The sequence below is a fragment of the Macaca mulatta genome, chromosome 15 (assembly GCF_049350105.2).
Source record: "Macaca mulatta isolate MMU2019108-1 chromosome 15, T2T-MMU8v2.0, whole genome shotgun sequence".
NCBI lineage: Eukaryota > Metazoa > Chordata > Mammalia > Primates > Cercopithecidae > Macaca > Macaca mulatta.
This window is the reverse complement of record NC_133420.1, coordinates 45003935-45017374: the sequence shown is the minus strand read 5'-3', so window position 1 is coordinate 45017374 and position 13440 is coordinate 45003935. Positions and strand designations below refer to the sequence as shown.

The 13440-nt window shown below is 46.7% G+C and overlaps 1 protein-coding gene across 2 annotated transcripts; it reads right to left on the bottom strand.

Annotated features, from left to right (window-relative positions):
* Nucleotides 1–6659, bottom strand: RNF183 (ring finger protein 183). Of its 2 annotated transcripts, none has more exons than XM_015117045.3 (2): nt 6319–6659; nt 1–1148 (listed from the first exon to the last, which is right to left on the bottom strand). In XM_015117045.3, exon 2 carries the CDS (start codon nt 1109–1111, stop codon nt 533–535), a length of 579 nt encoding a protein of 192 aa, XP_014972531.3. In that variant the 5' UTR covers nt 1112–1148; nt 6319–6659; the 3' UTR covers nt 1–532. The 2 variants fall into 2 exon arrangements, with proteins under 2 accessions (XP_014972531.3, XP_077824442.1); XM_077968316.1 differs by lacking the exon at nt 6319–6659 and adding an exon at nt 1869–2007.
* Nucleotides 6660–13440: the final 6781 nt, after the last annotated feature.

Below are 13440 nucleotides of genomic sequence, written 5' to 3'. Positions count from 1 at the left end.
TGAATTAATGAATGCAGAACAGTTTTACTGCAACCGGCGGCAAGACATCCAAAGAGAAAGCTGAAAAGAAACAAACACACATTTACCCACAGAATTCAAGCTCACTTCCCAATTTTTTTTTTTTTTTAGCAACCCATAGTAAAAAGAGCAATGCAAAAAACAAATCCACTGATTTTGAAGCAGCTCCAGTGAGAAATGCAACTTGCTATGTGAGCTAGTCAGGTTCCTGGATACCATTGTACAGCCCTTTGGCACAACTTGCTGTGGAGCTCTGTGGTCAGAACTGCTTGTCTGCCCTTCCATGACGCCACACTCACACCCGGAGGTTGCTCCACATCTCCCAGTCTTTCAAGCTGTTCGGTTTTTTGTTTGTTTGTTTTTAATTGTTCCCAGAAGCAAACACGTGGTCTAAACAATCCCTGGATTGTAAAATAAACAACACTACAAAGGAAGACACCACCAAATGAGGCTCTACAGTCACCATGCCCAGCAGCAACCGAAAAAGGTTTGGTTTCTTGTCTGGGAACAGCACTCACCCCACCCCCCAAAGGAACTGCTTGGTCCAAAAGATGGAGAAGATAAGCAACAGAGTGACACTGAGGATGACGGTCATCAGGTAGGCAAAGATGCGGAACTGAGGATTGCGGAAACACTCCCTCGGAGAGTAGTGGCTGGGGATGGGGATGGGCGTAGGCATGGTGGCAGAAGCCGTGTCTGGGGGCGGCCCAGTCTGGCCCCCAGGCTGGGGGCCGAGGTCCAGCGTGTAAACTCGAGGCTGGCGCAGGAAGTAGCGGCTCTTGGGCTGGTCTTTGAGGCACAGCTGACGGCCTTCCAGGATGACGTGGTGCGGCTCCAGGCGGAGCAGGGTGAGCATGGCAGTGTCCGTGGGCAAGTCAGTGACGGGCTGCCCCAAGGCCAGCACCGTGGGCTGGCGACAGAGCGGGCACAGCAGGCGGCGCTGGGCTGGAGTCACCAGGCTGAGGTGGGCCAGGCATTCCACGCAGAAGGAGTGGCAGCAATCCAGCATTTTGGGGGTATGGAACGTGTTGTTGAAGGGATTCCAGCAGATGGGACACTCGGCCTCAAGCTCCCGGCCCTCCTGCTCAGCCATCCTCAGCCGCACACAGGGAGGCCTCGCGGGAGACGTCCTGGCAGAATGGGGAAAGAAGCAAAGGAACAGCCATGAAGCCCCATCCCTGTGCTTAGCCTGGGGCAAAGTGTTCTGTGGGTGTTGAAAGGTGTCATCACCATGTTTTACTCAGGTTCAAAAGCGTTTTGTTCTTGATCACCAGTTCCTAAGCCATCGAGTGGAGTCAAATGCTCCTGCAGCCTCCCCTCTGTCAAGGTGAAGGCCTGGGCCACCCCTACCAAGAGCCCCCAAGTGGGCCGGCATTGGAGGAGACAGTGCCCCGGGCTTTGGAGCTGGACGCAAATGCTCCTTATGGTCGGTGTCTGTGGCCGTGGCTGCCCTGAACCCAGGGAGCTAGGGGTAAGCTGCAGTCTGTGGATTTTGCTAGAGGACAAATGTTTCCTTCCCTGCTACCTCAAATCCCTGACTAGCGCAGAGATGGGTTTTGTGAATTCCCTGGTCTATCCCTCCTATGGGGACAAATGCCAGCCCTCTTTCCCTCCTCCCCTTGAGCTAGAGGGCCAACCCTCCAGATCCTACTCACCCAGTCCTTGGCCTGGCAAGGGGACCCCTGGAAAGGCTTTTCTCCCTGTCTGGAAGGCTTGTAGAAGCTCCCCTGCCCCATTTCCCAGATCAGCCCTCCCAGAGCCTCTTCCCCTTCCAAAGCCTCTTCCCGGTCCTCTGCCTACCCTGGCTCCTCCTCCCTCCCTTTGTCCTGGGAAACCTTCAGGGCACGCACCTGGGCTTCTGTGGGTTCCAGGGTGGTCAGGCAGACTACACTGGAGGGCCTGAGGCTCCAGTCGCTCCCTCCCCTGAATTGGCAAAGCTTTGGGAGACTGCCTTCTTGCCACCAACCCAGGGGCCTGTCTCCATGGCAGCAGGCACGCAGCACCTGGGGCTGCCAGGTGGCCCAGTCTGCAGCCTCTTGAGCACACCTGCTTGGAGCCAAGGCCAGAGAGCTTCCTAGGGGGTGGGGTGGGGAGGGAGATGGAGGACCTGAGTTCCCCCCAGGGCGTGGCAACTAATTGAACCTGGAAGCCAAACACCTGTGAGATTGTGGGCAGTCCCTTCAAGACCTGGAGCCCCTGGTCTGGAAAGGTAGGGTGGCAATTTCCTCTTTCTAGATGTGGAGAGGGTAAGGGAGTCTTCTGGGCTTCCTCTCTCTGGGGTCCTCATTTCTCTTCGAACGTGGCTGGAACCTCCTCCTTGCACAAAGGGGCTGCCTGCTCAGCACTTCGGTTGCTGTGAAAGTCACCTACTTGGAAGCTTAAAAGCTCCGACTATCAGATTCAGTCCAGTCACCCACTGATCTTTTAATGTGCCTAAGTAACTGCAAGCAGCGTGTGCAAACCTTGCTGCCTTCTGCTTTGTTCTTAGCACACAGCGGGTCAGCCTTCTGAGATCTTAGAGCTGGTCGTCCCACCAACCTTAGGGAGTTAAAGCGCGAGTTGGAGGGAGGCGCACTCCAGCCCTGCTTCTCCATTTCAACCAGAAATACTTGGCTTTTCTCTGTTTTTCATATAGGTCATTTGAATAATCTGAAGAGTTGAGCTACTGGGGAAAAGAAAAAGTTTAAAAACCAATTCTCAAGGCCGGGCGCGGTGGCTCAAGCCTGTAATCCCAGCACTTTGGGAGGCCGAGACGGGCGGATCACGAGGTCAGGAGATCGAGACCATCCTGGGTAACACGGTGAAACCCCGTCTCTACTAAAAATACAAAAACTTAGCCGGGCGAGGTGGCAGGCGCCTGTAGTCCCAGCTACTCGGGAGGCTGAGGCAGGAGAATGGCGTGAACCCGGGAGGCGGAGCTTGCAGTGAGCTGAGATCCGGCCACTGCACTCCAGCCTGGGTGACAGAGCGAGACTCCGTCTCAAAAAAATAAATAAATAAAATAAAAATAAAATAAAATAAAATAAAATAAAAACCAATTCTCCATCTGAACTACTCATGTTGCAGATGAGAGACAAGAAGTGACTCACCCAAAGTCACCCAGCTAGTTAATGGTGACGTGGGACCCATGTCTTCAGACTCATGGTTTTCGAAAAGACGGAAGGCTACATCCACGCCGTCCACCTACTCAGTGTGTGTTACTAGCTAGATAATAAGTGTTTGCATGTGATCAGGAATCCCTCACAGCCAGAAGACTCATGGTAGAAATCCAGGAACTGTGCAAGAGGGGATCTGGGGGGAAGGGAGTCTCCCTAAAGCCCCTGATATGATATCATCTATCCTGACTGAGTCAATGTCTGAAGCAAAACCTGCTCTTTATACTCTTTGACCCGTGGCTTCCTGGTTTTCTTCTAGACCTCTGGCACTGCTCCAAACAGGGAAGGAGGAAATGAAGATATGTGGAGGGAGATGGAGCCCTAAGCGAAACTAGGGTAGTTTACCAGGGCTCTGCACCAGTGCTTTCTTCTGCGGCCCATTCATCCACTCGGTCATTATTGAGGTCTTACTCTAGCCCAGGTGCTGTGCAAGGTATTATTAGGTATTATGGTGAACAAAATAGACATTGTCTTTGACCTCATGACATTTAGAGTGTAGTGAGGCAAAGAGATATTTAATGATTAGTGGGCAATAAATAAATACACAGTTTTAATGGTTGTTAATAAAAGGCAAAAAGGAAAATGGGCTTCGGGTGCTTGGTCGCTGCTCCCGATGAGACCACCAGAGAATGTTTCTGCAAAGAGGTGACAGAAGAGCTGAGACCAAAGTATATAAGAATCCAGCCACGCAGAGTGGAGGAAGAGCGTTGCAGGCCCGGGGAACAGCGTGTGTGGCTCTGAGGCGAGAAAAATTCTTCCAATTTGAGAAAGTGAAAGGAGCCCAGGGTGATCAAGGTGTGGTGGCTGGAGCCAGGGTAGGCAAGGTGGGGAGGGACAGGACGCAGGACCTGTGAGCGAAGCTCATCTGGATTTTATTACAGGGGTGAGCGGTAGGGTAAGGTACCTGATCCTATTTCCATTTTTAAAACACCATTCTAGCTGCAGGGCAGAGGACAGACTGAGGGGACAAGACCGGGAAGGGAGCACGTGTTCGGGCTGTAGCAGTGTGGCTCAGGCATTCGATGGTGGTGCAGGTTAGGCAGTGGCGGAGAAGATAAAAGGGGATGGGATAAGTGATATCTTTGGTGACAGAATCAACGCCACTTCCCAAGAAGCAGTGGAGCTCTAAGGATCCAGTTGTAGTTTATGTCAAGGTTCATGATGCCAGATCCATGGCTATTTAGGGCTGCGATTCCAGTTGAATTGCTTGACCTCTCTGTGCCTCTATTTCCCCTTGTGAAAAGGAAGCCAAAACTAGTAAAGCTTTTAGTTAGAGCCCAGCACCCAGTAAAGACTACAAAGCGACATAGCACCTAACAACGGGAATATGTTCTGAGAAACCCATTGTTGTGTGAACAGCACAGAGTGTATTTACACAAACCTAGATGGTAGAGCCTGCTACGTGCCTAGGCTGTGTGGTCTAGCCTGCTACACCTAGGCTACAAACCCACACAACTTATTAGGTTCTGAATACTATAGGTATTGTAACACAATGATAATTACGTGTGTATTTCAACATAAACTTAGAAAAGGCACGGTAAATATATGGTATTATAATCTTATGTGGCCACCATCACATATGTAATCCACTGTTGACCAAAGCATTGTTATGGATATATGAGGCAACTGAAATTATTAATGCAAATGGATTTGAGAGAAAGGAAGGGTCAAGGTTGACTTCAAAGCCACAGCAAAGTTCTCTGCATCAAGCTTTGAGGAGCTCCTGAATCCCAGAGTGTGTTAGAAGCAGACCTTTTATACTTATCAGAAGCCTTAAACTGTATGTAACCCTGACTCATCATTTCCCCCACTGGGGATTGATTCCACGGAAATCATCAAGGACTCTTCTGCAAAGATGTGAGTACAGAGACGCCCATCTGGGCGCTGGTTTAACAGTGACGTATGGAGAACTACGTCATCATCCAGTAATTGGACATTGATTAAGTAGATTCTGCTCCATCCATAGGAAGAGATATTATGCCGCCTTTAATATGATGTGGTAAAACTATTAATATGGGTATATGCCTAGGATATAATGTCATTAAGCAAAAAAGAACCAGCAACAAAACCATATTGCAATATAATCCAATTTTCAAAAATGTGTGCACAATGGAAAAAAATGTCTGGAAAGATAAATAACCAAATATTAGCAGTGGTTATCTCTGGGGGCAAGATTATAAGTTTTTTTTTTTTTTTTAAATTCTCTTACCTGAAAATTCTAACTTCACTCCAGTAAGCTTGTATTACTACACGTCAAGATCTCCTGTTTCCCCCCAGATCAGACCTACATTCTCTGAAATTCCATGGCCAGAGCTGTAAAAGGCTGTCCAAGAGGAGGAAGGATCATTATTGCCTGGATCTTTATCTGTGCTGCTCTTCCAGGGATCCACTGTTGTTTCAGGATCAGCTGGGGAGAGACTCTGGCCACGTATCACCCCCACCCCAAGCCAGGACATCTCAGCTACAGTAAATCCTAAACACTGTCACAAAGTCATCTCCTTGGTCTGTGAACAAGTCATCACCAAATATCAGTTGTCTCCAGCATCACTCCATTGTTTTCACCCAGGAACTGGCATTTCATAGCACTTCACAGTTTACAGAGGTTCCTGGCCCTTGCTAAGATCTAAGTGTGGTGATCCATCTAGATAGGTTACTTGCCTTTTAGGATATTTTGTTGTTTGCAGAAGGCCATTTCATACTCTAAAACCACCCTGTGAGAGAGGCTGAATGGGGAGGACAAAGTGTGCCGGCTTTATAACCAGATTTGGAACCATTTGTCTTGGACAAATGGCTTAATCTCTCTGAACTTCATTTTCCTCCGTAAAAAAGGGTAATCATCCCACTCCTACAGGGTTGCTCTGGGGAAGGACTAGTCTATAAGGTGCCCGGTAGAATACAGAAGACATGCAAGTCTGGTTAGCATGATTATTGTTGGACCCATTTTCTAGATGGGGAAGCCAAGTCTCAGAAAGTTGAGGCGACTTGCTGAAGGCTTCCCAGCTAAAGAGTGGCTGAGTTTGAAAGATGAACCCAGTAGCCTGCCCTCCCAGGCCAGATTTCACCTGCCACGCGCTTCACGGCTGCTGCCTCTCCGGACTCTGGGGCCCTGTGACCCGTCCCTCCGCGACCCTCTCTGTCTCCTTACCTGCTCCCTCGGAGCCGCCTCCTCTGCCTCCCTTCCCTGCAGCCCTGCACGCAAGTACTTTGTTTTCTGACTTCCCAGGCCCGATTTCCAGGCAGCGTGGGTGGGTCTCATTTGCATAGGTCTTAGCAGCGCTTGGCCAGCTCTCACTGTTTCAGGTTTTCTTCTTCCTTCTGATGACTTTGGACTTCCTGTACACCCGGGAAGCTTTGGCTGCTTTGTCTTTCTCCTGTGAGTGACTCTGGCTTTTTTCTCTGAGGGGGTCAAGCGCAGTCATCCTTGCAGGCCTCTGTTCTGGGTTCGGTTGATCTCCTACCATCCCCTCGGATTCCACTGTCCTTTGTGCGCTGACCCGCCTGGACTCCTGGCTTTTGCCCAGATAGATCCTTCCCTATGCTGAGCCCCTGCAACCAAAATACAAACAGCTCTTGCAAAATACTAACAAACGCTGCCACTAATATAGCAGAAAAATAGTCAGGAGACAGTTGAGCATCTGCCTGAAGAGCCAGGGTTCTCAAGCAAGGCACACTTCTAGGTCAGAGTTCAATCCTCACTGAGAATCCAAACTCCATTTAACTAGCGATGGAGACTTGAGCAAATTAGTTAACATCTGCCAGCCTCAGTTTCCTCACCTGAAAACGGCCATAGTACCCTACCTACTTGATCTGTAGATGAAACGAGGTAATATGTGTCGAGATCGCGTAATAGCACAGTGCCTGGCACACAGTAACTCAGTAAATGTTAACCAGAACTATTATTGTTATACGACCGGTCTGTTCACATGGCCCGTCTTTTGTTCCTGCTCAAATTCTTTTTGCACCTATTATTTTTGTACCTATGGTCCTCTTTTCTCTTCTCTTCTCTTCTCTTCTCTTCTCTCTCTCTCTTTCTTCTTTCTTTTCTTTCTTTTTCTTTCTTTCTTTCTTGATATATTCTTACTCTGTCGCCCAGGCTGGAGTGCAGTGGGGCGATACTGGCTCACTGTAACCCCAATCTCCCTGGTTCCAGCAATTCTCCTCCCTCAGCCTCCCGAGTAGCTGGGACTATGGGTGCGCGCCACCATGCCCGGGTAATTTTTACATTCTTAGTAGAGACGGGGTTTCGCCATGTTGGCCAGGCTGGTCTTGAACTCCTGACCTCAGGTAATCCACCCTCCTCGACCTCCCAAAGAGCTGCGATTACAGGTGTGAGCTACCACGCCTGGCCCCTTATTTCTTTACTGACATTTTCAGCAGTACTTGAGAAATAAGTAAATAAATGTATCTGCTTGGTGATGTAATCAAACGCCCTAGTCCCCTCATGTTGTGTTTTTTTTTTTTAACAATAATTTTTATGTATTTATGTATTTTGAGACAGAGTCTCACTCTGTCGTCCAGGCTGGGGTGCAGGGCGTGATCTCAGCTCACTGCAGCCTCAACCTCCTGGGATCAAGCAATCCTCCCACCTCTGTCTCCTGAGTACCTGGGACTACAGGTGCATGCCGCCGTGGCTGGCTAATTTTTTTTTTTTTTTTTTGAGATGGAGTCTCGCTCTGTCACCCAGGCTGGAGTGTAGTGGCCAGATCTCAGCTCACTGCAAGCTCCGCCTCCCGGGTTTACACCATTCTCCCGCCTCAGCCTCCCGAGTAGCTGGGACTACAGGCGCCCGCCACCTCGCCCGGCTAAGTTTTTGTATTTTTTAGTAGAGACGGGGTTTCACCGTGTCAGCCAGGATGGTCTCGATCTCCTGACCTCGTGATCCGCCCGTCTCAGCCTCCCAAAGTGCTGGGATTACAGGCTTGAGCCACCGCGCCCGGCCGTGGCTGGCTAATTTTTGTATTTCTTGTAGAGATGGGGTTTCTCCATGTTGCCTAGGCTGGTCTCAAACTCCTGGGCTCCAGCAATCCACCTGCCAAAAGTGCTAGGATTACACCTGAGCCACCGCTCCCACATTTGATTTTTAAATAGGTAATATATTTACATGGTTGACCATGTGAAAGGTGTGATTTCACAGTGAAAACTTTCTCTTCGCAGCCACCTAGTTTCCCTGGAAATCAAAGTATTATACTATCAGTTTGTTGTGTATCTTTCCAAAGATGTTTTATGCATACACAAACAGCATGTCCATGGCAAAACATCTATGTATTCCCTTACCTCCTTTTTACACAAATGTGCGTATTATGTACCCTGTTCTGCATTTTTTCTTTTTTCATTTGATGATGTATTTGAGATACCATTCTGTATTAGTACATGAAGACCTTCTTCGGTTTTGGCCCAGCGCGGTGACTCACACCTATAATCCCAGCACTTTGGGAGGCCAAGGTGGGTAGATCACTTGAGGTCAGCAGTTCAAGACCAGCCTGGCCAACATGGTGAAACCCCATTTCTACTAAAAATACAAAAATTAGCCAGCATCGTAGTGCATACCTGTAGTCCCAGCTATTCAGGAGGCTGAGGCAGGAGAATCGCTTGAACCTGGGAGACTGAGGTTGCAGTGAACTGAGATTGTACCACTGCACTCCAGCCTGGGCGACAGAGCAAGACTCTGTCTCAGATAATAATAATAATAATAATAATAATAATAAGACCTTCTTCAGTTTTTTAATGGTTGTATCAGATTTCATTGAATGGCTGTACCATAAATCACTTCACCAATCCCCTATTGATCTAATCCCCTGATTATAAATATATAAATATTGAATGAAAGAATAATGCAAAAATGCTGATTTTAAGTTAGCCTAGAATTGTGTGAAAATAAAACTGTGGACTTTGGGAAGTTTTAGATCTCTAAACAAAATGTCTGAGTAATTCTCCTCTTTCGGAGCTGGAGATGAGAGGTATTTGATCACTGATGGCCTCGAAGTTCCTCTCAGCTTTGGAATTCCCTGCTTTTCGGTGTCACTACTGGTTAACTGAGGTTAGTGGGGTTTCGAGACACTGATTTAGTCCAAAGAACCTGGTTTGTATTTGAGAGTTTGGAAGTCATGCTTTCTGACTTGGCAACATAAGAAAACATAAAGTTCATCTACTTTGACCTGATCATGTAATTCCCCAGAAGTATCAAAAAGATAATTTTGGTTGAGTGAGGACATTCATTGTAGTTTTATTTGAATCCCAAATGATTGAAAGCATTCCAAAACCCCATCAATTAAGTGAAAAACTACATAATCATTTAAAATGAAGATATAGAAAGATTTTCATTGACTTGTAAAAATGGTCACAGTACACTGTAAATGGAGGGGGAAAGCAGTGTTAAAAATGGTGCATGTTGGCAGGGCGCGGTGGGTGGCTCACGCTTGTAATCCCAGCATTCTGGGAGGCCAAGGCGGGCGGATAACAAGGTCAGGAGTTTGAGACCAGCCTGGCCAATATGGTGAAACCCCGTCTCTGCTAAAAAAATACTAAAAAACAAATTAGCCAGGCGTGGTGGCAGGTGCCTGTAATCCCAGCTACTTGGGAGGCTAAGGAGGCAGGAGAATCACTTGAACCTGGGAGGCAGAGGTTGCAGTAAGCTGAGATCATGCCACTGCACTCCAGCCCAGGCAACAGAGAGAGACTCCAGCTCAAAAAAAAAAAAAAGGTGCATGTTGGTTGGGCACACGCCTGTAATCCCAGCACTTTGGGAGGCCGAGGTTGGAGGATTGCTTGAGCCCAGGACTTCAAGACCAGTGATCCCATTGCTACAAAAAATCAAAAAATAAAAAATTAGCTGGGTGTGGTGGTACATGCCTGTTGTCTCAGATACTCAGGAGGCTGAAGTGGGAGAATCACTTGAGCCCAGAAAGTCAAGGCTGCAGTGATCCCAGATCTCACGACTGCACTCTAGCCTGGGCAACAGAGCAAAGACCCTGTGAAAGAAAGAAAAGTAAAAAAGAAAGAAAAGAAAAGAAGAAAAGAGAGGGAGAAGGAAGGAAAGAAGGAAGGAAGGGAGGGAGGAAGGAAGGAAGGATGGAAGAGAGGGAGGGAGGGGAAGGAAAAGAAAAGGAAAGAAAGAGTATGTAGCATAAGCCAGATTTTGTAAAGCATAATTTATATATAAAGACTGCAAGGCCGTGAGGCAAAATGTCACAATATTTATCTCTGGGTGATGGCCCCTCATGTTTTCATGTTTTCACTTTCTTCTTATATTTTCTAAGTTCTCAAATATGTATTACTTTTGTAGTAAGAAAGTTCACTTAGAGAGTAAGTTAAGTCTGAGTTTTCTGCAACCAGGGTATCCAGAACTTAAAAAGATAAGCAGGTAGGGCAGGTAAGAAGTCAGTCATGACACTGTAAGCATTGAAATAAAAATAAAATAAGTCATGGCCAGGCATGGCCTGTAATTCCAGCACTTTGGGAGGCTGAGGCAGGCAAATCACTTGAGGTCAGGAGTTCGAGACCAGCCTGGCCAACATGGTGAAACCCCATCTCTACTAAAAATACAAAAATTAGCCAGGCATGGAGGTGGGTGCCTGTAATCCCAGCTACTCGGGAGGCTGAGGCAGGAGAATCACTTGAACCCAGGAGGCGGAGGTTGCAGTGAGCCAAGATCGCACCATTGCACTCCAGCCTGGGCGACAAGAGTGAAACTCTGTCTCAAAAAAAGAAAATAAAATTTAAAAAGTCGTGGCCTTTTTCCAGGTCACTAATTGTCTAGTGAGTCAGTGTATTATCATAATGTCTGTGGGTGGTCAGGTTAAGGAGTGCTTTTCCAACACTGGAAAAGTTTTCCAGGGAGATACCTGGGACAGATAGTGAGGCATCTCAGGAACTTGAGAGTAAAACTAATTTATAAAGTTCATGCTTGTGGGGGCAAGGTCAGCCATCCGGAAAGGCACCTCACCTAAGCAGTACCTTAGACCTGAGTGAGTGAACAGTCATGAGACTCGGTGGAGCCCAGCCAAGGTCTGGAGCAGAGGCGTGGGGTGGTTTTAACCCGTCTGGGAAGGAAGAGGTGGCAGGAGGCAGAAGGATGGAGAAAAGGTGAAGACTGCAGCAGGTTTAGAATCCGGGATGGTCAGTGTTTAGCAGGTCCCAGTCAAGGGCGGAGGACAACTCTCCCTAGGGGCCACCCTGTCATCATCACTCAGAGCCTTGCCTGAGATTTATCTAGCATTTAGGACAGTTCCGGCAGCATAGGCTTCAATTAGAGATTGTTAGATATGCAAAATCTGGCCGGACTTGGTGGCTCATGCCTGTAATCATGGCTCTTCGGGAGACTGAGGCAGGTGGATCCCTTGGGGTCAGGAGTTCGAGACCAGCCTGGACAACATGGCGAAACTCCGTCTCTACTAAAAATACAAAAATTAGCTGGGGGTGGTATACAGGCGCCTGTAATACAAAAATTAGCTGGGCATGGTAACGGGTGCCTGTTATCCCAGCTACTCGGGAGGCTGAGGCAGGAGAATAACTTGAACCTGGGAGGTGGAGATTGCAGTGAGCCAAAATTGTACCATTGCACTCCAGCCTGGGCAACAGGGCGAGACTACGTCTCAAAAAAAAAAAAAAAAAGAAAAGAAAAAAAAAAAAGAAATGAAAAATCTCAGACCCACTCCAGACCTACAGAGGCAGAATTTGCATTTTTACGAGATCCCTGGGAGATTCAGAGAGACATTAAAAGTGAAGAGTACTGATTTAGGAGAAATACCTCCAACATATACTTCTTGACACCTTCTGATTATATTCGGCTTCGGATTCATAAAGGCTCCCAAGAACCTGACCCCTAGGCAGGGCAATGTGAATCCCAACCTGGGGATGGGCACCCCCGGCCTCTACTGCGTGCAGCATCTGAATGTGCTTTCCAAGTCACAATCCCTTATTCAAAACCTTTGGTTCCAAGTGTATTTCAGAATTCAGAATTGTTCATATTTTAGGAAGGTAAGATGATGCATTTGCCAACTCTCCCAGTTCTCCCAGTGGGATCTGGGGCAGTACCCTATATTCAAACATTAATATCCTCCAGTTTATTATGAATATTGACACCAAAAAGAATAAACTTCACAAGATCAGGTAAATTTTGGCACCAAATTTAATGAAAAATCTTGGTTTTCAGGCTGGGCGTGGTAGGCTCACACCTGTAATCCCAGAACTTTGGGAGGCTGAGGCGGGTGGATAACAGGGTCGGGAGTGCGAGACCAGCCTGGCTAACATGGTGAAACCCTGCCTCTACTAAAAATACAAAAATTAGCCAGGTGTGGTGGCACATGCCTGTAATCCCAGCTACTCGGGGGGCTGAGGCAGGAGAATTGCTTGAATCTGGGAGGTGGAGGTTGTAGTGAGCCGAGATCATGCTACTGCACTCCAGCCTGGGCAACAGGGTGAGGCTCTGTTGCAAAAAAAAAAAAAAAAAAAAAAAGCAAATAAACAAATAAACTCACCTAAAACTTTAGACACAGAGATAATTGCCCACACATTTGGATTATAACTTTTCTCTCTCTTTATATTTTAAATATATATTTTATATATTTTAAAATAATATATAATTATTTTATATAATTTCATATAAAATGTCACACTGTACGTAGTTTTCCAGCCTCTGTTTTTCACTTTTCATCTTTTTATATAATCAAAGAGTCTTCTACAGCCTTTTCTTCAAAAATCAAGGTAGTTTTACTTTGGTTGTAAAAGTGATAATAGTAAAAAACAAACATATATTTGCTTATATGTGCATAAAGTCTCTAACAGGATACACTAGTTGCTGGTCACACTGTTTACCTCTGGAGGGAGCCAGATGGAAGGCAGACAGGGACGAGAGAAGGAATTTTTATTGTATAATCTTTTGGACTCTTGATTATTACTTTGTGAATGTATTCTCTATTTCAAAACTAAAATTTGAAAAAATTGATACATCTTCACTGCAAAAGAAATTAAGAAATATAGAAAGGAACAAAGAAGAAAATAAATTCATTTTTAAACTCAATACCCAGGTACAACACTGTTAATATTTTTGCCATATTTCTTCCAAGCCTTTATCTATGAATGTACAGACATGTGTATGGAGGTATTTTTACCAAAACAGGATGATGCTGTACGATGGTTTTTGTTTCCTGTGTTTTTCATGTAGGGTGAATCACAGACAGCTTCCATGCAGCCTCATTTTAAACATCTGCATTGTTATTGCATGAAATTAGCCAGTTACCAAAAAATTAATCCAGGGGAACTGAGTCCA